Source organism: Schistocerca cancellata, chromosome 5 (genome assembly GCF_023864275.1).
Source record: "Schistocerca cancellata isolate TAMUIC-IGC-003103 chromosome 5, iqSchCanc2.1, whole genome shotgun sequence".
NCBI classification, from domain to species: domain Eukaryota; kingdom Metazoa; phylum Arthropoda; class Insecta; order Orthoptera; family Acrididae; genus Schistocerca; species Schistocerca cancellata.
The window spans coordinates 224307478-224333220 of NC_064630.1; the positions used below are offsets into that span (position 1 = coordinate 224307478).

A 25743-nucleotide genomic window follows, 5' to 3' on the forward strand; every position below is an offset into this window, starting at 1 on the left:
AGATCATATTTTTTTATTACCTGAGGACCTTGAACAACACCATCTTCAAAGGGGTCACCAACCTTTCTTGCTTCAGCTTTTGCTTTGGCTTTCTTAACAAATTCATCATATATGTTTTCATGCACAAATGTTCTTGTTCCTGCACAGCAAGCTTGTCCCTGATTGACAAATACACAATCATGTGCTATGTTCACTGCTTCATCAACTGCAAAACAGATAATTAAGAAATAATTACTAGTAACATCTCTTGAATGTTAAAAAATCTAATTTCAAATCAGACATGATAAGAATCCAAACACTTACTTCACTTGCAAGTGAACATCTAATATTTGGAAAGACAGAACATGTTTACTGACTAAGTATCACCTCAAACAAATACATTTTGAAAATGGATTCATCAAAAACTGAAGTTATACCAATCAACAATAAACAAAAGTAGATTGAAGTACCATATAACAGATATCCCCCTCTGGATGAATGATGAGCAGCTCACTGGCATACTTGAAGGCCCATAAAATGTCAAATTTTCAAATAGTTAAGTGTGTTTGTTCGCATCCATGTATTATTTGCAGGTAAGTGGTTACTTGGCCTACTGTCCGTTTTTCTTTCCATAGTAGTATTTCTCTTATTATAACATACTGAATAAATATTGTACTTAAGTTATCTCTTAGTAGCAGTGATGATGATTATGATGATCATGATGATGTTTGGTTTGTGAGGCGCTCAACTGCGCAGTCATCAGCACCCTTACCAAGTCCCAATCTTTACACAGTCCAATGTAGCCACTTTCATGAATGATGATAAGGAGGAAGAGGACAACACAAACACCCCGTCCCCAGGCAGAGAAAATCCCCAACCCAGCCAGGAATCGAACCCGGGACCCCATGATCCAGATGCAGCAACGCCAGCCACTAGACCACGAGCTGTGGACTCATGGTAGCAACATTGTATACCAGGGACTCTTCATCAACCATAAGCTAACCTGGAAGGCACCCATGAAATATGTGACTAATAAAGGCAACATGGCTGTCAACATAATCAGACCTATGACATGACTTAGGTGGGGCTTGAATGTCGGCACCACTAACACTTTACCACACAATGGTGTATCCAGTCATTGACTATGGGAGTGGTTGTTATGGATCAGCACCTGGCAGTTAACTCAACAGAATTAATAAATGCCAGTGTAAAATCACTGAGAGTTTGTCTGGGGACAATGTGCTCCACCCTTAACAATACACTCTTGATTGAAGCACATGAACCTCCAGTTCATCCATGGTGGTGGTATTTCTGTGCCAAGTTGCTTCCTAAAGGGCACCAGTATGCATCCAACAATCTGAAATTGACTGCCTCATACACAACACACAGTGCTTAACTGGTCACTTCTGGATCACTAGCATTTTTTTCAGATGTTTCGGTTTTGAAACATATAGCAAAGTTTGTTAAGAAATTGTTGAGTTTCAACCATAAAGGACACCACTAAGGAATCACTGAATGAAGTTGACAATGATCCTGAACTTCTAAAGAAGGTTATAACAGGTGATAAAACATGGGTATACAAATATGACATCGAAAATTGTCCTGATGTAAATGGCCAGAAGAGTCAAGAACCAAAAAAATTGACACATTGGATCACGTATGGAAGTTCTCCTCACTGTTTTCTTCATTTATAATGGGATATTGCATCATGAGCTCCTGCCTTACAGTTGTGTGGCCAATAAGGAATACTACTTGGAGTTATGTGCCCTTTGCATGAAGCAATCCAAAGAAAATGACCAGAATTGTAGCAAAACCATTCATGGGAATTGCATCATGATAATGCTCCTGCTCACATCTCAATGTTTGCTCATGATTTTATGCCAAAAAACAAAACTGTTATATTTCCTCAGCCACCATATTTGCCAAAAATGCACTCCTACAACTTCTTTCTATTCCAAAAGCTGAAGAGAACCATGAAAGGGTGTTGTTTTGCCACCATTTATGATATAAAAACTGAACTGCTTAAGGAACGGGACACCATAATGCAAAGTGAGTTCTAGAAGTGCTTCCAAGATGGGAAAAAGAGCTGGCACAAGTATACTAGATCTGAGGGGGATTAATTTGAAGGTACAAAGTTGATGTTGTTGAACAAATAAAGATCCTTTAAGAAAAACAAAAATTTCCATTACTTTTTCATCACACCTTGTATATCTATACTGATGGCTCCCAAACCAGTGACTCTTTCAGAAGCAAGTATTGCACACCATGTTTGCAGAAGTCTGGACTATTTAAATGACCAGGTGATGCAAGTATCATAATTGCAGAACTTATTGCTTTACTAGAAGCATTTCATTTCTGCTCATGGACGTCAGGTTCTCTGAATTTCTGACTCAGTGGCTATTTGTCTGCTCTAGTCATACTTAAAAATTTTAGCATCTATTTGACTGAAAATATCGTTGTATTCATGGTTATCCAAGTGTTGGAATCAATGTATGAAGCAGGCCATTTCATTAATTTCTCTTGTGTGACATCACACTGTGGGATCACTGGCAATGAATCTGTCAACCACTTATCCAAAGAAGGCCCTGTGACAAGGTGTACAGTAAGGACTGCAATCCCAAGTATGGGTTACCCATGTGCCCACACAAATACATGACAGAAGACTGACAATGGAAATGGGAGGGAACTGCAAGAGATGGAGACAAGAAGTATGCAACAGTTCACCCATCTGTCCCCTATTCCACAAAATCACATACAATTGCAGTGCTTAGGCACCTCACCAGTCACCAGATCAAAATTTAACCAGGGAAGTTTCCCTAAATATCTTCACAGGCTACACATAATAGAGACATGTTTCTGCTCTTCTGGCGAAGAAGACACAGATCACACTTTCTTTGGGTGCCCCAGACAACATGGAAGTAATAAAATCCTTTTACAAGAATTTTTGAGGCTTGGTAATCCATTTTGACCTGTTTGACAGCTATGTTAGTGACACAGAGTCACAGAATTTTCCATGTGATGTACTGATTCACTTTTGATGCAGGTATACACATCTAATACCAACATATCACGGGCAGTTGATTGTACAAAAGTGTTCAACAACGTAAGATTTAACAATGATTATTTGGTGTTGGTCTATCTGCAGCTACAATGTGTACTAATATGCAAACAAACAAATATTCTAACACTACTTTTCTGTCAGTTTGTATAATACAGCATGTATTATACAAATATGAGCTGCCTGTATTGTGAAAGCTTAAGGTCAAGGTCATTGTCACATGATAAAAGGAGTAATGTTAACAATTCATTTAAGAAGACTCTAAAGTGTAACAAAAGGATAATTTGGTCTTTAAAATGAATAGTACACTGTCAAAAGTAAATTTTCAGAAATAAACTGTTTTTATTTTACAAAAGAAATTCCTTAGTGTTTCATTAATCATCATTAAAACAAGTAAGTAAACAATGTTACATAGTTTTGCTTTATAAAAAGAGTGAAAAAGAGTCAAAACATACTGCTTATATGAGCACTTATAGTATTTTTACTGTTACATACAAATAAAGTAAGTGCCAAGAATTTGTAAAGATTCTAAAGTCCAGCATGTGACTAAAATGCTTGTTGAAATAAAGGAACAAAAACATAGAACAAACAATTTAACTCTAGAATTACAAATATTTGGAAATATGTAGGAATAAAGGAGTGGACAGAATTATCTAAGCTTGAATGTGCTCACAGTTCAGATATTTGATAAGAGTTTTGTCTTGGCAGCTTTAGTACACATAGCTGTCACATTTGATACATATGCATGATGTTTTGTTCCTCTTTTGTTCTTTGAAGGAAACCTGAATTTGACAGCACTTTCTACTTTCAGGTTGGCCAATGCCAGTGCCAAGTACCTGCAAGAGGAGATTGGCTGCTCTCTGCAGTTTGTAGGGGCCAGGAAGCTCATCTCCTACTCTGAGGATAAAGTCTCAGTGCAAAATAGTCTTAGGGGTAAATAACTTAAAAACTGTGTCAGCACTGATCATGGCAAGTTCAAGAAAGTTGTAAAAGACATGCACAACCCATCTATGGTTGCCAGTTTGGACACTGTAGAGTCTAGGTATTTGGTCAATTATATCAACTCTAGCCTTTGTTTCATTATAAACTTCACTGTTTCTGGAAGTTTCTTCTCAGTATTCCCATTGACCTGATATCCAACTCCCATGTTATTCAGAATAAGGACACCGTTTTTAATTTTTCCATAGGTATAATGTAAGCAAATTGTCACCAAACTTGTACAAGTGTGTTGAATACAGCATGCCATCTCCGCTTTCTGCTGCAGAAGGAACCTCTTTGAGTGATCTCAGAAGAGTCCCAACTAAACTTTCTCCTGTTTGTCTCAGCTCATCTGCCAGTTTCATGGAGGTGAAGAAGTTGTCAGTCATGATGTTACAATCACAGTCGAGGAATAGTTGTGCCAATTTCATAACAACATGGTGACCAAAGCCCTTGCTAGGATCACAAATTCCATGCTCGCCACAGTGAGGGAATCCATTCAGGAAGTAGCACTTGCCAGCATCACACAAAAATCAGTTTCTTATCCCTTACCTTCCAGGTTTACTTAGCATGTACTGTATGAAGGGACACCTACATACACAAGAATACAGTTTTACAACAACAATTATGTTCTCACCTGACTTGTAGCAGGCAATGCAATTGTCAGTAAACAGATTCCATATTTCTGAGCTAAGCAAAATTTATCAGTTTCCTTGCATTGCCTCCTCGATGACATAGAATCAAACCTAAGATGACTGGATGTCACAGGACTGTAGGGAACCAAAAGCAATATGAAGCATCATCTGACCTCCGAGTTTGTATTTCAGGCTATTTTTGTCCTAAACTGTCGTAATATTCTCCAAGATCTTGTGAACAACATTGAAGCACACCCAGAAACTACTTAAGTTTCTGAAAACATGTATTATTGATATAAAATTGTGTTAAACTGTATGTAGGTAAAGAATGACCTACATGGTACTTCAGGTACAACAGGTAAATTTTTCGTACTTATAGGTGGGCTAGGGGAATGAAATTTTTGTGAGTTGTATTACCTAATAAATGATTAATAGTGATGAGAGCATTTTGTCCTGCAATGATTATGGATGGATGGGGCCCTTGACAAACCCTCTTGGGTCTGAAATGATCCACATTGTACACCTAGTGTTAAAGAGGTTAGGAAACAGACTGTTGTACTACCGAATGCCGCTTTGGTCAGAAATGATTCTGGCATCTCACCCATGAATTTTACTTTGGAGGTTGTGTTGGTGAGTGTTTGTTTGATGACATTTAAGGTTTTCAGATGGAGTCCTTATTTTCTGAGGATGGCACAAAGGAATTGGTGATTAACAGACTCATATGCCCTCTTGAAGTCCACAAAGGAACATATAATCAGGCTGTTCCTGAACACTCTGTATTTTAATGTTGTTTTTAAATTGAATATTTGTTCTATATAACTTTGGCCAGTGTGTAAATTGACTTTGGCAGAGGCATGCTGACACAATTTTGTATGTAACTTGCAGAACGGATACTCCTCTATAGTTATTTAAATTGGTTTCATCACCTTTCTTGTATGTTGGATGAATTATGTCACATTTCCAGTATTTTGGAAGTTTTTCTGTCTGCTAAATATCTGCTGTGATTTGTGCGCAAATTCTTCAAGGGAATTTGGCCCAGTATTTTTCAGATCTCCTGAACCTTTGTTATTTTTGGGTATGAAAATTTGCCTGTTAATCTCTTCTTGCAAGGGCAGTAGGGATTCATTGTGGGTGTAAGTGAAGATTCCCTTAGGAAATCTTGAGAATGGTTTGGGCTGTTGAGGAGTTCAGAAAAACATTGTGCCAATTCATGGCAGTTTTCCTGATTGATCGAGTTGAGTCTTCCACCTGATTTATTGAAACATAAATTCTGAAGGGTATATCCTCAGATTATTCCTTCAAAAGTCCTATAGAAATCTCATGTACTGTAGTTGTAAACATTTTACTCAGTGGAATCCAGTTGTTCCTTCACATGAATGACTTTTGTCATATATTTCCTAAGTTCACTGAAGTGTCATTAATTTTCTAATGTTTTCTTACTTGTATGCTTAAGAAAAGCCTCTTTGTGTTGTTTCAGCACTTTGTCACATTTTGAATCCCACCAGGGTTCTCAGTTCTTTTTCAGTGGGATCAATTGTTTAGCCTTTTGTGTGATTTTGGTGTGGAATTTTTCCCAGGTGTTTGCATTGTCTCTTTCCAATTCTTCTTTAAAACAATGTTGATAGTAATGTCAGACTTTTTGCACATGATGCTTTTACATGTAATGGAGTACTGCCTAAAAAAGCTGCTCAAATATTCAAACAATGGAAAATCCAGGATGGAATGTAACAATACCAGAGAAGGAAAGTTGCTACTCACCATATAGCGGAGATGCTGAGCTGCGATAGGCACAATAAAAAGATTCACACGATCACAGCTTTTGGCCATTAAGGCCTTTGTCAGCAGTAGACACACACACACACACACACACACACACACACACAAAAGAACAACTTGCACACACATCTGCAGTCTCAGAGAGCTGAAACTACACTGTGAACAGCAGCACCAGTGCATGATGGGAATGGCGACTGGGTGGGGGTAAGGAGGAGGCTGGGGCAGGGAGGGGGAGGGATAGTAAGGTGGGAGTGGCAGACAGTGAAGTGTTGCAGTTTAGATGGAGGGTAGGAGAGAAGGTGCGGAGGGGGGAGGGGCTAAGTAGTGGAAAGGAGAGAAATAAAAATAAAAATAAAAGAAATTAAAAGACTGGGTGTGGCGGTGAAATGATGGCTGTGTAGTGCTGGAATGGGAACAGGGAGGGGGCTGGATGGGTGAGGACAGTGACTAACGAAGGTTGAGGCCATGACTGTTAAGGGAACGTAGGAAGAATTGCAAGGAAAGTTTCCACCTGTGCAATTCAGAAAAGCTGGTGTTGGTGGGAAGGCTCCATATGGCACAGCCTGTGAAGCAGTCATTGATATGAGGGGTATCATGTTTGGCAGTGTGTGCAGCTACAGGGTGGTCCACTTGTTTTTTGGCCTCAGTTTTTCGGTGGCCGTTCATGTGGACAGACAGCTTGTTGGTTGCCATGCCTACACAGAATACAGCAGAGTGGTTGCAGCTTAGCTTGTAGATCACATGACTGGTTTCACAGGTAGCCCTGGCTTTGATATGATAGTTAATGTTAGTGACCAAAATGGAGTAGGTGGTGGTAGGAGGATGTATGGGACAGGTCTTGCACCTAGATCTATTACAGGGGTATGAGCCATGAGGTAAGAGATTGGGAGCAAGGGTTGTGTAAGGATGGATGAGTATATTGTGTAGGTTTGGTGGACAGCGGAATACCACATTACCTATCACATCTAAGGCAGGGCTACCTGTGAACCAGTCATGTGATCTACAAGCTAAGCTGCAACCACTGTGCTGCATTCTATGTAGGCATGACAACCAACAAGCTGTCTGTCCACATGAACGGCCACCAAAAAACTGTAGCCAAAAACAGGTGGACTACCCTGTAGCTGAACACGCTGCCAAACATGATACCCCTCATTTCAATGACTGCTTCACAGCCTGTGCCATATGGATCATTCACACCAACACCAGCTTTTCTGAATTGTGCAGGTGGGAACTTTCCCTGCAATACATCCTACATTCCCGTAACCCACCTGGCCTCAACCTTTGTTAGTCACTGTCCTCACCCATCCCGCTCCCTCCCTTTTCCCATTCCAGCATTACACAGTCATCATTTTATCGCCACCACCAGTCTTTTAATTTCTTTTATTTTTATTTTTATTTCTCTCCTTTCCACTACTTACCCCCCCCCCCCCCCTTCTGCACCTTCTCTCCTAACCTCCGTCTAAACTGCAACACATCACTGTCCGCCACTCCCACCTTACTATCCCTCCCCTTATCCACCCCAGCCTCCTCCTTACCCCCACCCAGTCGCCATTCCCATCATGCACTGGTGCTGCTGCTCACAGTGTAGTTTCAGCTCTCTCAGACTGCAGATGTGTGTGCAAAGCGCACTTGCGGGAATAGTGTGTGTGTATGTGTGTATGTGTGTGTGTGTGTGTGTGTGTGTGTGTGTGTGTGTGTGCGTGCGTGTATGTGTGTCTAGTGCTGACAAAGGCCTTAATGGCCGAAAGCTATGATTGTGTGAATCTTTTTAATGTGCCTATCGCAGCTCGGCATCTCCGCTATATGGTGAGTAGCAACTTTCCTTCTCGCGTATTGCTCAAATATTCAGTTAGATATTCATAAGCTTTCAAAGTGGTGCAAAGATTGACAATTTGTTTTAAATGTTCATAAATGTGAAACTTTACACATCATATTGTATCTGTTTGGGACTCTACTGTACCACATTCCAGGCATGTATTGTGGGCTGCTGCCTTGCCAGGAGACCATGGCTAAGCAGCTTACAGCAGCATAGCTCACTGAACTGTGTACAAGCCTAACCTCACATGATTCAGGGTGTTCGTGTCTTGCCTTCGCACAGACTCCACAGAATCCAGCGGCACCAGCCTTGTAAATAGGCATTGTGACTATTCTGGTAGAGAGCACTGAAGTCAGGGCATCACATCCTTATGCCACGTTGTGTGTCCACTCCGTGCCATGTGAGTATCCCTCTACTGTAGAGTATTTTGGACACCGCCAGACCACACTATGACCAATACCACTGTGGGCTTCGCACAGGTCACACTAGTAGCCCACTAATCACAGTCACCACCTTCACATCACTGACACTGTGTGAGACCATTATCCTCTGCTCTCATGGACCAGGCCTCAGTGAACATTGTTCTTCTGACAGCTATCATTGTCGAGCCACCACCTCCGCCATCCACTGATGCTCGTCGCCCCAGGAGCATCATCATTCCATCAGCAGCTATCATCACTGAACCAGTTCCTCCATCATCTGCTGACACCCAACATCCCAGAAGTATTGTTGTCCTACCAGTTGCTATCATTTTCGAGCTATGCCTCTGACAATAGTCAACTGCTGATGTCCTGGAGGCCCATTGTATGCAAGGGCACACTCTGTGTGCCAGGTTGGATCTTACTGTCTATCATTCTTGGCCCCTTCTGCTCTGCCAGCCCCTACTTCATCAAGTAGGCACATCCATGCCAAATGTCTCAGACAGACAGTTCTGTTTCTTTTGGCATTGTGTGGACATATGTTTCAGACACTGCATTTGAGTTCTGTTCTTATATCAGTAATAAACAGTTGTTGTGGCACTTGCACATTTCATTGGAAGTCTGTAGCACCTGCTGCCGCCACCTCCACCACTGTGGTGGCCACCTTCAACACCTTTGCCCCCTGTATAGCCAACCCTGTCATTTCGCTGGTGTTGTCCTGGGCAATTATGGAGATGCTTTCACCTCCACCAACCCCAACTCTGCTTGCCACCATCCCAGACACAGCCACCCCTGCACCAGTGCTGGGCTAGACACTTGCAGAGATGCCTTCACCTCTGTCATTCCCAATGCTGCTCACTACTGGCTCACTTGCAGCCACCCCTGCTGAGTGCAGGCTCAGGCAACTGCAGGAATATCTTCAATTTCACTGCCCCTGATGCTGCTCACTATCACCTCTTTCACAGCTGCCTCAGATGTTGGGCACTCACAGTCTGAAGACTTCTCTCTTCTGTTCCATGTTGCTCCCTCATTTGGCTGCACAGGTTGTAACTCTCTGTCATTGTGCTTTGGGTTTGGTGTTCATGGAAATGTTGCTGCAAACCTAAGGCAATGCCAGGTTTTGCCCTGTCACCATCCCCAGCTACCAGATGGTCTTTATCTATGTTAACCCTTTCTGTCTATGGTTTTTCAAGTTCCTGGTTGAGACAGCATTTTGTCAATAACATCAGATGCCTCATTGGTCCATCAGCATCCTTGCGCCTCTGTTAGTCACCATTGATTGAGTGTTGCTCTCATCTGCCGCTGACACCTACTCAAGTTGTTGCCAACTCTCCAATCCCAGGGCACCTCCTTCTGGTGGCCAGTATTTGAGCTGGCAGCACTACCTACTAAGGGGAGATGGGGCGATATATATTGCACCGGACTGTACTGGATGCCATGCCTTGCTGCATATCATCACACTGACAACTACCATCATCAATGCATTTTTTCTGACATCGACTGATGCCAAATGTCTCAGAAGCATTGTTTTCCCACCAGCAGCTATCATTGCTGAGCCATCGTCACTGACATCCACCGATGCCCAACCTCCCAGAAGTATCTTTTTCCCATTGACCACTACTGTCATTGAGCTATGCCTCTGACACCCACCAATTTCTGACATCCTGAAACCCCATCGCCTTCCAACTGCTAGGTTGGATCTTACCATCAGTCATCCTCAGCCCCTTCTGTTCCGTCCCCTACTATGACTCATGAAATTCATCAGGAGAGATATCTCTGTTTGTATTTACATAGTGTGCACATTCATCCACAGACATTGTATCAGAGTTCTGTTCTTATATTGATAATAAACAGTTGTGACATTTGCACATTTTACATGTTGTCGGTAGTGTCCCTAGGCCAATCAACTCATACAAACATCTGGTTGTAGCAGTAAGTGGAGAAATGAAATAGAATGATCAAATAGGCTCAGACATAGGTAGATCAGGTGCAGACTTTGGTTTAGTGATAGAATATTACAGAAATGGAGTCAGTCTACAAAGCATTTTGTTTAAAAACCACTTTTATAATTTATACTAGGCTACTGCTCACGTGTATGGGGCCTGTATCAGACAGAACTAAAAGGCAATATTGAATGGATACAAAGGAGGGCAGCATAAATGGTCAAAGGTTTGTTTGGGCCATGGGAAAGCTCCACAGGGATGCTGAAAAAACTGAACTGGTGAACACTTGAAGATGGACGCAAACTAACCTGTGAAAGCCTACATACAAAGTTTCAATAATCAGGTTTAAGTGAGGAACCCCATACATACCACTCCCATAGTGACTGCAAAGACATGATTAGACAAATTACAATGCAAACAAAGGCATTTAAACAATTTTTCTTCCTGTGCTCCATATGTGATTGGCACGGAAAGATGCCCTAATAACTGACAAAATGGGAAGAATCCTCAGCGAAACATTTCACTGTGGTTGCCAGAGTATGGATGGAGATGTAGAACAACAATCACAAGGGTATTTGAACTGTTATGTCAATAAAAATCGGCTCAAGATATAGCCTCTTTACTGTAGATTTAGCCCCAAGTCAAATAATACCAACTAAAGAACTTTCCATAAATTGAATTCACTGTAGAATGTGAAAGATAGAGTAGGTCTCTCTGTTCATCATTTATTGATCTCATATTACACCTAGAAAATTAAACAAAATAAATAAATTTGCTAGAAATATGTCTAAATTTAGGACATGGATTGTTCAAGAACAGGCATACCTCTGCAGAATGTAATCAAACAGAACATGAGATTTCAATTTGCTGTATTTATGTACTTCATGCTAACACTTAAAGAAAGGATACTTCAAATTGTAGTAAAACATTCAAATAATCATAAAAATAACTTTATCTTACTTACTTACATACACACATTTAAAGTAAATATTTTACTTTACTCACTGTCAGCATCGGGAAGTATTATCAAAGGACTTTTACCACCCAGCTCCAATGAGACTTTCTTCAGGTTAGACTGTGCTGCTGCTGCCATAATAGATTTTCCAACCTAAACAAAATTTCACTATTTTTTATGATTTATTGTAATCTTAAACTTTACTGCACAACACTTACAGGTGCATTCAGGCACCCTCACTTCATATTTAAATATGACTGTCAATGAGAAAGTTTACTTATTTATTCACAAAAAAATAACAACATCCCCTCAAGAACACTCACACATACACATGTAAAACAGACAGACACAAAGTCACAAGCACATTATTTAAAATCAGTCTTGTAATCCACATCAATGAGGCTCTGTCACTAGTAAAGAACATTCACAACAGTTTAAAAGTTTACACTGGACCATGAGAGAAACACACATCAATGCTTTCTGGAGATATGAAGTATTAGAACTGCCATTTACTAGCTGTTATCAGTTTCAAGACAATGGACTTCACCCCCTTTTTAGCTTCTCTTGTTGATTGTCATGTAATGGACATAAATATATTGCACCTCACTAAAATTATTTAAATGTTTTCTTTCATTTTGTGTGTTTAGTTGAACTTCCTTAAGCACTGTTTTTGGAAAATAGTGAAAAGTCGTGGAAGCCAAAGTATATTTTTGCTGACAATCCTCTGAGCACAAATTACGAAAGGCTTCCCTTGTATCTTTTTTGTGTTATCTGGTCACAAAATTAGTTGGAATAATAGTTGATGAAGACTGTAGTTATGGAGAAATATATGGACAATGTGAAAATCAAAAACAAAAATCTCTTATGTTGCCCATCACCATTAAATTTCTACTCGTGTACTACTAAAAATATTATTAATTTCTCATATTTAATTCATTTTTTATGTCCTTAAGTAATGTTTGCTTACAAATTCTTTGTTCCCAAGACTGTGCATTGGTTGACACCAGTTGTCACCATGCTGATATCTAGTTTTTCATCAAACATTTAACACATGTCTCATCATCGGCATTGTTTTGACTCCTCTGCTGTGAAATTTGTACTCAATTCCAGCATTTAAACATGAGTCTAGGAAGCTATTTAGTGAATTTTGATTACATTTGTAGTGAGATGTCATTGCTGATGGTGGTGGTAAGCAATACAGTCCACATAAGCAAGCAAGAGACATAATTTGCAAAACATGTACACACAGACTGCAACTGGCAACAATGTCGACCCCACCCATGTGTCATCTGTGTGAATTGTCATCATTTGTGATTTGGAGTTAAGTGGATGTGTATATGTTGAGACCAAAATGCAACAGGCTGTAAGTAATTCCATAAAGTGACAAGAAAAGAGAACTGCTGAATGTCTCAGTACTGGCTAAATTTTTCAGAAATATCAACAGACTGAAATGCTGTCTCTAGCTGAAAGAAATTTCAGCTGGTTATTTTTACACAGGGGAATGGGTTGGGTGGGAGAGAGTAATTGGGAGGATGGGGGGAATAAAATCCCTGTCTACTCCCTGTCTTCTATGTGAAAAAATATTTTCCAACAGTAGCAGATATACTGGAAAGTTGAAAATGCAAACAACAGATTTTTCTTATATGAGTAGCATAATCTTTGCAAGTAAAACACAGATTTTTAACACAACAATATACTTTTTATCAAAATATTTATTTTGATGTTAAAACAGAAATGTAAAAAAATGCTTTATGCAACAAGAAATGGAAGTGGCTCTCTCAAAGGAAGTGTGCAGGAGTGAAATGACTGGAAAGATAGAAATCAGACACAGTCTGCTCCTCCAAAGATAACAGAGATAGAACCTAATAAGGTTTAAAGGACATTGTTGGAAAGTTATACAACAGATCCATGATTGTAAGTGATGAAAACCTGTGTCACACAATAATAAATTCAGTCCCATGCAACTCATGCATTTAATGGAATATTGGTTTGATTACTAAATGGTTGTAAAAGAGTAATCTAAAGCTCTTATCTAAATTCATGTGTTAAAATGAATTTATGAAAGCATTGTACTTGAATGTGGATGCGCCCATTCCAAGTCAAGAATTCCTTTTGAGAATCTATTGTGCTCAGTGGATAAAGATATTAAACATATGCCTGCCAGTGGTCAAACCTGAGTTCTATGTCATTTGACTGATTTAGGAATTTGTCAAGAACAAGGAAACACTAGAGAACAAGCCATTTAAGTTCACTCAATCTAGAGCTGCATTTCTCTGCTCTGCATAGTGGTTTCCAAAGCAACTCATGGAATTAAGTGTGTCATGTATACAAACATGAAAATACATGCACAAAGAAATCATTATGTAGACATTGCACCAGAACCATATGAAGTGAAGCAGGTAGATATGACAGGAGCGAGGCCACATGCAGCAGGAAAAGTAATTATGGAAGATTTCTTCGATTTATCACTCTGTCAGTCAAAAGTTATTCCATATAATCATTGTACACCATACTTTAATTTATGTTTTACTGTTACAGATGTACAATTCATTTCCTTACTCATTTGCTGCATTTCAGGTCATCATATGCTGTTACTCATTTAGTGCTTCTTACCATGTAGGTCCCTCCCCCCCTCCCCCATGAACCATGGACCTTGCATGCCTCAGCGATACAGATAGCCCTACCGTAGGTGCAACCACAACAGAGGGGTATCTGTTGAGAGGCCAGACAAACTTGTGGTTCCTGAAGAGGGGCAGCAGCCTTTTCAGTAGTTGCAGGGGCAACAGTCTGGATGATTGATTGATCTGGCCTTGTAACACTAACCAAAATGGTCTTGCTGTGCTGGTACTGTGAACAGCTGAAAGCGAGGGGAAACTACACAGCTGTAATTTTTCCCGAGGGCATGCAGCTTTACTGTATGGTTAAGTGATGATGGCATCCTCTTGGGTAAAATATTCTGGAAGTAAAATAGTCCCCCATTCAGAACTCCGGGCAGGACTACTCAGGAGGACGTTATTATCAGGAGAAAGAAAACTGGCGTTCTACGGATCGGAGCGTGGAATGTCAGATCCCTTAATCGGGCAGGTAGCTTAGAAAATTTAAAAAGGGAAATGAATAGGTTAAAGTTAGATATAGTGGGAATTAATGAAGTTCGGTGGCAGGAGGAACAAGAATTCTGGTCAGCTGAATACAGGGTTATAAATACAAAATCAAATACAGGTAATGCAGGAGTAGGTTTAATAATGAATAGGAAAATAGGAATGCGGGTAAGCTTCTACAAACAGCATAGTGAATGCATCTTTGTGGCCAAGATAGATACAAAGCCCACACCTACCACAGTAGTACAAGTTTACTATATATGCCAACTAGCTCTGCAGATGACGAAGAAATTGATGAAATGTATTATGAGACAAAAGAAATTATTCAGATACTGAAGGGAGGTGAAAATTTAATAGTCATGGGTGATTGGAATTCGATAGTAGGAAAAGGGAGAGAAGGAAATGTTGTAGCTGAATATGGATTGGAGGGAAGAAATGAAAGAGGGAGCTGCCTCGTAGAATTTTGCACAGAGCATAACTTAATCATAGCTAACACTTGGTTCAAGAATCATGAAAGAAGGTTGTATACATGGAAGAAGCCTGGAGATACTAGAAGGTGTCAGATAGATTATATAATGGTAAGACAGAGACTCAGGAACCAGGTTTTAAATTGAAAGACATTTCCAAGGGCAGATGTGGACTCTGACCACAATCTATTGGTTATGGACTGTAGATTAAAACTGAAGAAACTGCAAAAAGGTGGGAATTTGAGGAGATGGGACCTGGATAAACTGAAAGAACCAGAGGTTGTAGAGAGTTTCAGAGAGAGCATTAGGGAATGATTGACAAGAATGGGGAAAGAAATACAGTAGAAGATGAATGGGTAGCTTTGAGAGACAAAATAGTGAAAGTAGCAGCGGATCAAGTAGGTAAAAAGACTAGGGCCATTAGAAATCTTTGGGTACCAGAAGAGATATTGAATTTAATTGGTGAAAGGAGAAAATATAAAAATGCAGTTAATGAAGCAGGCAAAAAGGAATACAAATGTCTCAAAAATGAGATCAACAGGAAGTGCAAAATGGCTAAGCAGGGATGGCTAGAGGACAAATGTAAGGATATACAGACACATATCACTAGGGGTAAGAGAGATACTGCCTACAGGAAAATTAAAGAGACCTTTGGAGAAAAGAGAACCACTTGTATGAATATCAAGAGCTCAGATGGAAACCCAGTTCTAACCAAAGAAGGGAAAGCAGGAAGGAGGTGGAAGGAGTATATAGAGGGTCTATACAAGGGCGATGTTCTTGAGGACAATATTATAGATATTGAAGAGAATGTAGATGAAGATGATATAGGAAATATGATACTGCATGAAGAGTTTGACAGAGCACTGAAAGACCTAAGTCAAAACAAGGCCCCGGGAGTAGACAACATTCCATTAGAACTACTGACAGTCTTGGGAGAGCCAGGCCTAACAAAACTATACCATCTGGTGAGCAAGACATATGAGACAGGAGAAATACCCTCAGACTTCATGAAGAATATAATAATTCCAATCCCAAAGAAAGCAGGTGATGACAGATGTGAAAATTACCAAACTATTAGTTTAATAAGCCATGGCTGCAAAATACTGACACAAATTCTTTACAGATGAATGGAAAAACTGGTAGAAGCCAACCTTGGGGAAGATCAGTTTGGATTCCCTAGAAATATTGGAACATGTGAGGCAATACTGACCCTATGACTTATCTTAGAAAATAGATTAAGAAAAGGCAAACCTATGTTTCTACCATTTGTAGACTTAGAGAAAGCTTTTGACAATGTTGACTGGAATACTCTCTTTCAAATTCTGAAGGTGGCAGGGATAAAACTCAGGGAACAAAAGGCTATTTACAATTTGTACAGAAACCAGATGGCAGTTATAAGAGTCCAGGGGTATGTAAGGGAAGCAATGGTTGGGAAGGGAGTGAGACAGGGTTGTAGCCTATCCCCAATGTTATTCAATCTGTATATTGAGCAAGCAGTAAAGGAAACAAAAGAAAAATTCAGAGTTGGAATTAAAATCAATGGAGAAGAAATAAAAACTTTGAGGTTCGCCGATGGCATTGTAATTCTGTCAGAGACAGCAAAGGACCTGGAAGAGCAGCTGAATGGAATGGACAGTGTCTTGAAAGGAGGATATAAGATGAACATCAACAAAAGCAAAACGAGAAGAATGGAATGTAGTCAAATTAAATTGGGTGATGCTGCGGGAATTAGATTAGAAAATGAGATGCTTAAAGTAGTAAATGAGTTTTGCTATTTGGGGAGCAAAATAACTGATGATGGTCAAAGTAGAGAGGATATAAAATGTAGACTGGCAATGGCAAGGAAAGCGTTTCTGAAGAAGAGAAGTTTGTTAACATCGAGTATAGATTTATGTGTCAGGAAGTATTTGTATGGAGTGTAACCATGTATGGAAGTGAAACGTGGATGATAAATAGTTTAGACAAGAAGAGAATAGAAGCTTTTGAAATGTGGTGCTACAGAAGAATGCTGAAGATTAGATGGATAGATCACATAACTAATGATGAGGTATTGAATAGAATTGGAGAGAAGAGAAATTTGTGGGACAACTTGACTAGAAGAAGGGATTGGTTGGTAGGGCATATTCTGAGGCATCAGGGGCTCACCAATTTATTATTGGAGGGCAGTATGGAGGGTAAAAATCGTAGAGGGAGACCAAGAGATGAATACACTAAACAGATTCAGAAGGATGTAGGTTGCAGTAGGTATTGGGAGATGAAGAACCTTGCACAGGGTAGAGTAGCATGGAGAGCTGAATCAAACCAGTCTCTGGACAACAACAACAACCATGTAGGTTTCTAGCTGTCTAGATACAGTAGTTACTAAAATCAAGACTGATAGTGTGAAGGAAGAGAACAAAACTCTAACACTGGTGTGGACATGAAATTATTGAGCATTATAATAGTGTCAGCCTGTAACCTTGACAACTACATTAACCTCAGACCCATAAATTGCTTCCAGACGACAAGTGCTTTACAAATTCATAAGTGGCATTTATTCACCAGGAAGATATATGATTTTACCAATAAAAGTTCAAATGTCCCAGTTGAATTTTTTCTGCAACAATACCAATGATTATATTCTCAATCACAGCCAACAGTATTTTGTGTTACTGCAATAATAACAACTAATTGGAAAACAAAACAAATTTGCAGAAAAGAGAGAAGGGTCTTGTCTCTGAATTGTGTACAGGAAATTATTTACAAAAATATGGCCTGACTTTCATGGCTCTTGAGAAGCAAAGGATATGAAAAACCACACTTTCTTGTAATTATCTTTGATTATATTGCCCTCTTTCCAATAAAAATATAGTATTCGCATATGAAATTAAATAAGACACTTTCATATTACTGGCAAGGTATGAACACTCCAATGACCATCATAAGATGGACTCACAAAATGACACTGAAGTACAGAGCTCGCCATTAAAATTGCAATACCTGGAAGGATATAAAATAATGAAATTTTATTATAAAGCATCTACAGAATAAAAGGAAGAATATATGATTAAATTTGTAAGTGGTTTTGGAGGATACAGGGTGCAAATTGTGTACACAGAATTGCCACCTCTGGTAGCAACAATGAAATTTAACCTGATAGGCACAGAGTCAAACTGAGCTTGTCTGACAGATATAGGTATGTCATTCTGCTGTTCCAACTCTATGCCACAGTTCATCACTGAGTGGCTGCATGCCACTCTCTTGGCAGCCCATGATGAAATGTTTTCAATGGGTGAGGGACTTAGAGATTGTGCTCACCAGGGCAGCAGTTGAACACCCTGTATATGGAGGTAAGTCAGGACAGCACAGGCAACATGCACTCTTGTATTATCTGTCAGTGCATCTGTCTCTGCTGGTCCATCAAGGGGGGCAACAACAGTGGTCACTGTGCTGAAAGTTTGTGGTGCTCCAGAAGTTGTCACATTGTCTTTGTGGCTATTCATCATGCTGAAAACAAGTCCATTTTCTGGTTCATGGTATGTGACATAGCTGTACAATTATACATGGTCAAGTAAATAATATGTCTTCTGTTCTGTTGGACACTAGTCATGTGGGGCTGCTAGGATCCTACATGGCACTGAGTATAGCCCTCCTGAAACAGCTGATTCCATATTTGTATGCCTGTCATGAGGTACTGACCAATGTGAGCAGCAATATTGTGAAACTATGAACCATAGTCTTGATAGACCACAGTGAAATTCTGACACATACTGGTACACATTTCTCCTTTTTACACAGGGTACAACATGATCTTCTCACAAACAAACAACATTCAAAAGTGTTTCCTGAATGAAAAACCCACTCTGTTATCTTTACTTATTTACAGAATGTAGGTGACATTACTCCTTCCTACTTTGAGTGGCTGCCCTAAAATGCAAATTAGTTTCATTCCAAAGCAAGTAGTACACTTTATGTAAATTTCACATTTGCTGCATAACATCTTCTTCTGTACTTAAAAAAATCAATAGTAAAGCCTCTTTATAAAAAAGACTGTCCGTATACCATACAAAATTATAGACCATTGTCACAAATTTCAGGTTTTGCTAAAGTAATTGAGAGGATTATATATGAGAGACTGTTGAGTTTCCTAAACAAATGCAAAATTGTAACCAATGCGCAGAATGGATTCAGGAAAAACAGCTCTCCAGAAACAGCTGTATATCACTTCTTGGAACAGATTTTAACTGCAATGGATAATGAGGACTTAAACGGCAGAATATTTTTAGATGTATCCAAGGCATTTGACCTCATCAGCCATGATATTTTCCTAGAGAAACTGTATTGCTATGGAGTACGTGGAAAAGCATACAGCTGGTTTCAATCGTATCTGTGCAACAGATATCAAAGTGTTGAAATAATACATAATGGCACAAAATATTACTCAACATATCTGAAAGTAAACTGTGGTGTACCCCAGGGTTCTGTTTGAGGCCCTCTGCTCTTCTTAGTTTTTATTAATGATTTTCCTAACCATCTAACAAGAGCAGAATCAGTACTTTTCACAGATGATACGAGCCTTTTTAGTAAGGGAGTTAGTGAAGCTGACCTACAAGAAAAAATAGCTTCACCAATGAATGAGCCAGCAGAACGGTTCAAGGACAATTATTTAATTATAAATGACAAAAAAACCACTTGGATGAACTTTACACACATAAGGAACAAAAAATAACATAAGAGTAGAGATTGGGAAATGTCTGATACAACAAACTTTGTTTACAAAATGTTTCGGTGTATGGCTGAACAATAACTTCAGATGGGAAAAACATGTTGAACTATTGAATAAAAATACTTAGTAAATACTGTTATATATCAAGAAAACTTAAAGAAAACTGTGATTTTGAAACAATACTACGTGCCTACTACTCTTACATTCATAGTAATCTAAGATATGGTATCATATTTTGGGGGAATACAGGTTTTGCAAAAAGTTGTTTTAAGCTCCAAAATAGAGCTATTCATATTCTGAAGGGTGTTGCCTACAGAGATCCATGTAGAGGACTCTTTAAGGAGTTGAAAATTTTGATCCTCCCTAGTTTATTCATCCATGAACCAGTATGTTTCCTAAAGTCAAGTCAAGAATTCTCTTCTCTAAACAGTGAAGTACACAACTATCAGACCAGAAACAGGCAGCACGATTTCCATAGAAACATACATTCAAAATCCCTGTCCCAAAACAGTGTGATGTATCTACCCAAAATAATGTTCAATGTCTTACCAAAAGAAATAAAAAGCATAAAAAAAGAATTAAAGAAGGCTACTATTAGGTCAGAGTTTCTATAACGTTACTGAATTTCTTTGCTATCTAAACAGATAGTGCTCGTCTTTTGATTTTTCTGCATAATCCTTCATTTTTTTCCAACTTGCATGTAAATAGAAGACAAAATATGTGAAGTTTAATTAAGAAAAATATTAAAGTGTAATTAAGAAAATGTTATTCCCCTTAATGGATTTTTCATTGTATAAACTTTGTAAATTTTTTTCCTCATCTTTCATGTAAAAAGAAGACAAAATATGTAAAGTGTAACTAACAAAATGTTATTTCCCTTAATTGTAAAAAATATAAATCATGCTCTCTCTCTCTCTTTCTTTCTATATGACAATTCCTATATCATGCGTATGATAAAATGGATGATAATAAACTGAATTGAACTGAATTGAAATCTTCAGTTTTATGGTCAGCAGTGTATGTTGCCATCTTGATAAATGGATAGTAATTTGGCTACTATATATAATTAAAGACTGTTCAGTTGGCTGCGTCTAAAAAGAATCTCTGGAGACAAATTAAATGGATACGTTCTGTAAATAAGTAAAGACTCAAGCAGATACAGTATCAAAACTCTCTTCATTTAAGAAATAATTTGAATAGAGATGATACTCATTCATCTCTCTATCATTATGATTTGTATCAATTGCTGGTACTGACAGAGACATGTTTAAAATGATAGCTCAGTTTGATATCTTTTTAAATAATTATTATTTTGTCACTCATATCCAGTGACATTCATTTTGCTCTCCTCCTCCTCCTAAATCAAAAAATTGCCACACAATATAAATAGACACAAAGCCCACATACAGCACATTAATAAAATTTTATGTGCCAACTGGCTCCACAGATGAGGAGGAGAATAGAGGAAATGTATTATGACATAAAAGAAATTGTTGAATGAAAATTTAATATCCATAAGGGACTGGAATTCATGAATAGGAAAGGGTAGAGAAGGAAAATCATAGAGGGAGACCAAGAGATAAATAGTGTAAGCAGATTCAGAAGACTGCAGTAATAACTCAGAGATGAAGAGGCTTGCACTGGATAGAGTAATGGAGAGCTGCACCAAACCAGTCTTTGGACTGAAGACAACAATACACAACACAACAGTTAATGAAGTGACAAGCAACATGTTTAGCTCTTTGAGGCTATTCATAGATAATGAAGTTGTTTATAGGAAGATCACATTGTTAGAAAATTGTTAAAATATGTAAGAGGGTCATTGTTCAACACACAGACCAGCAGCTGACCCTCAACATAAATAACTTCAATGTAACACATATAAATATTCATTTGATTACAGAATTGGTGTTCACACACAGGAAACATTCACAGTCATTATTTATCTAAGTATCTGTCCTGAGCAATTTAACATAGGATGATCATATAAACTAGTTGAGGGAAAGGTATGTGTTACATTCACTTCTGGCAATGTCTTCTATTATGAAAAATTAAGTGACTTCTTCCAGTTAGAAAGTCTTCAGTTCCACTGGATACCTGTTCTGAGAATTACATGTTTAGCCCCATCTGGCAGGGTGTCCTCAACAGAATCACAATGCTGATCCTATATTCTGTAAGATTGTATTTTCATCATTACATGACAGTGTGGAACTGTATCAGAATCAAACTGGACATCATAATCTACCTCCTCCTAATTCTCATGGATGAACAGAGTGAGCAGAAACTTTATGGCAGATTAAAACTGTGTGCCAGACCGAGACTCAAACTCGGTGCTAGTTCTGCAGGTTCACAGAAGAGCTTCTGTGAAGTTAGGAAGGTAAGAGATGAGGTACTGGCAGAATTAAAGCTGTGAGGATGGGTCGTGAGTCATGCTTGGGTAGCTCAGTTGGTAGAGCACTTGCCCACAAAAGGCAAAGGTCCCGAGTTCGAGTCTTGGTCTGGCACACAGTTTTAATCTGCCAGGAAGTTTCATATCAGCGCACACTCTGCTGCAGAGTAAAAATCTCATTCTGAGAGTGAGCAGACTTTCACAATATTACTACAGGTGAAACACTTATTGACTCCTACAGTGCAAATTTTTGGCCTTCAAAAGTTCAAATGGCTCTGAGCACTCTGGGACTTAACATCTGAGGTCGTCAGTCCCCTAGAACCTAGAACTGCTTAAACCTAACTAACCTAAGGACATCACACATGTCCATGCTCACGGCAGGATTCAAACCTGCGACCGTAGCAGTCATGCGGTTCTGGACTAAAGCACCTAGAACTGCTCAGTCACAGCGGCTGGCTTTTGGCCTTCAGAAGGTTCATAATATATGAACATAACTTTAACTGATATCAGTAATATAATGCTAGATTTATATGCATCTGCCTGAATGACACTACTTGAAACTATGAACACACTTCACTTCTTTCCAACGCTTTGGAGTACTTGCTACAGGAATCTCTTCTGCCACAGAAGCAAGCTGATTGCATCCAAAATATGATATTAATAACTACCTTCATCTTAAATATCTAGTTCCCTTTGCCAATTTTCTTACCGCAACAGAACCTGTGAAAGCCACTTTGGCAATGTCAGGATGTGAAGCAATGGCAGCACCTGCAGTTGGCCCATAGCCTGGGACAACATTGACAACACCAGCAGGAAAGCCAGCCTGAAAAAAAAGTTTACATCAATTACTGTTGTCGAAAAATGATATCTGAAATAAACCATCACATAAATCTCTCACTCTCACCCATTTCTTCCTTCATGGAGTGGTTGAAAGGAGGGATCACATTACAGTCTTCTGTGGTGAAACAATTTCTAAATGCTGAATTCAGGTTTTCGGCCTTCCTTCTATCATCTTCCATTTCAGTGCCAATATGATCACTGAGAAATTGAATAAATGGCATGCTGACTTTATGTAAGACAAAAGTTTCTTAGCATTCTTAGTTCGATCAGCTGGCATACTTTTTGTTTTCAACTCAATGAATGCTCCTCCATTGTTCTCCTTATGCTAATTATGGCTTTGTTCAATTTTTGCTTCTATCTACACAGACTTTGGTTAAATCTGTGTTGAAGCTCTCTTTGCTTCTGTAATAGCTTTCTAACTTGGGCATTGTACCACTGTTGGTCTTTTACCATCTAAAATAGCAAGTTGATATATAAGTGAACTAAGGTCTAAAGTAGTTAAAAGAGCCATGGCCCAGGAAGAATTGCTCACTCTGGTTGTGAAACATGTGCATCTCACTGCAAAGGTAGGTGCCACATTTCAATTCTACATCACAGCTGACATTACTTTTACTACAACTACATGTACCAGTAATGTCAGGATACATCTGATAAAATAGTATACGAGGTGTGACAATAAAGTAATGAGACTGGCATGGAAAAAATGTTGCTTACCATTTTAGTCAAGTGTAGTGTTGTCTCCTTCAGAGTAGTTCCCTTCTGATTGCACACACTTTTTCCAGTGCTTCGGCAGTTGATGATAACATTTCTGGAACTCATCTTCTGTAATATCCTCCAAGATATATGGTGTCCCTTGACTGCTGTTTTGACTCTTGGAAACAGAAAAAAGTTGCACAGAGCAATATCTGGTGAATAAGTTGGCTGTGGTAATACTGAAATTTGTTTTGAGGTTAAAAATTGCTGTTCTGACAGAGCACTACGGGATGGCACTTTATCGTGATGCAGAATCCAATTATCAGCAATGTTGGCACAGACACAAAAAACTCTTTTACGAAGTCTTTCTAAAATTTCTTTGTAGTAATGGTTAACTGTTCGTCCAGGAGGCACCCCCTCTTTATGAACAATTCCCTTGGAATCAAAGAAGCACACAAGCATGCATTTCACTTTTGCCTTTGACATGCAAGCTTTTTTTGGTCTGGGTGATCCCTTTCAGCACCATTGCGAACATTGGCATTTTGTCTCTGGATCATACTGAAAAAACCAACTTTTATCACCAGTGACAACATGGCTCAACAATTCTGGATTGATTTCCATTTGCTGTAACAGATTGGCTGCCACATTTTCCCATGTTTCTCGCTGTTGTGGTGTGAGATTTTTGGGAACAATTTTTGCACAAATATTTCTCATACCATGATCTTCAGTTATTATTAGATGAACCATTTCTCGACTGATGTTTAGTTCTTCTGCAATCATTTTCATGGACAATCTTTGATCAGATCGTATGAGTTCATGCACCCTGGCCAAGTTGACATCCATTGATAGTCGTCCACTGCAGTCTTCATCTTCAATATTTGTTCTGCCTTCACTAAACATTTTATGCCACCAAAAAGTTGAGCTCTTGACATAATCTCCTCTCCAAAAGCCTTCTGAAGCTTACTGTATGTTGTCATTGCGTTTTCACCCAATTTAACGCAAAAAGATATAGCATACCGTTGCACAATACTAGGCAGTTCCATTTCTATGACAACAGACACAAACACGTGTTAACTTATTACAGCACAACTCATGACTGAGCAGTTGCATCGATGTGCCGCTTGGAAAAGAAGCAGCTTATAGACCAAGGTCAAAGATATTGTGCCTACGCAAGCCTGCAGGGTTGCCACATCTTGCAAAGAAAGTCAGTCTCATTACTTTATTGTTGCACCTCATATGTGGTTAAATATTACAATATTATGAAAAGGATAGTTGTTACTCACCATATAACATAGATGCTGAGCCACACAACAAAAAGACTGTCAGAAAGCGAGTTTTCAGCCAATGAGGTCTTCGTCAGAAGCAGACAAAACACACACACACACACACACACACACACACACACACACACACACACACACAAATGCAACTCACACACAAATGATAACAATCTCTGGCTTCTGAGGCCAGACTGAGAGCAGCAGTGCATAATGGGAGAAGCAACTGGGTGGTGGGGATAATGAGAAGGCTGGGGCGGGAGGGGGAGGGATAGCAGCATAGGGATGGGGGATGGTAAAGGTGGAGAGAGGGTACTGCAGTTACGCGCAGTCATAAGGTTAGTTGGAGGGCAGGGAGTGGGGGAGGGGGGGGGGGGGTTAGCGGAAAAGGAGAGAAGTAGAAGTAGGAAGACTGGGCAGGGAGTGAGGGGGGAGGGGCGGGGTGTAGTGAAAAAGGAGAGAAGTAGGAAGACTGAGTGCATTGTCAGAATAGAGGGCTATGTAGTGCTAGAATGGGAAAAGTGATGGGGCTAGATGGGTAAGGACAATATTTAATGAAGGTTGAGGACAAGAGCTTAGCTTGTGGGTGACATGACTGGTTTCACAGCTCATACTGATTTCACAGCTACAAGCTAATCTGCAACCATGGTACAGCATTCTACATGGTCGTGACAGCAAACAGGCTTTCTGTCCACATTAATGTCCACCAACAAAC

General features: G+C 39.3%; 1 protein-coding gene across 1 annotated transcript in view; it reads right to left on the reverse strand.

Moving 5' to 3' along the window:
- LOC126188063 (aldehyde dehydrogenase 1A1-like) overlaps positions 1-25743 on the reverse strand; it is a 92421-nt gene that overhangs the window by 25690 nt on the left and 40988 nt on the right. The window contains exons 6-8 of the mRNA XM_049929506.1: positions 22928-23041; positions 11610-11712; positions 21-205 (exon numbers count right to left, since the gene is read on the reverse strand). Coding sequence (XP_049785463.1) covers positions 21-205; positions 11610-11712; positions 22928-23041 — 402 coding nt within the window. The remainder of the gene's footprint in view (positions 1-20; positions 206-11609; positions 11713-22927; positions 23042-25743) is intronic.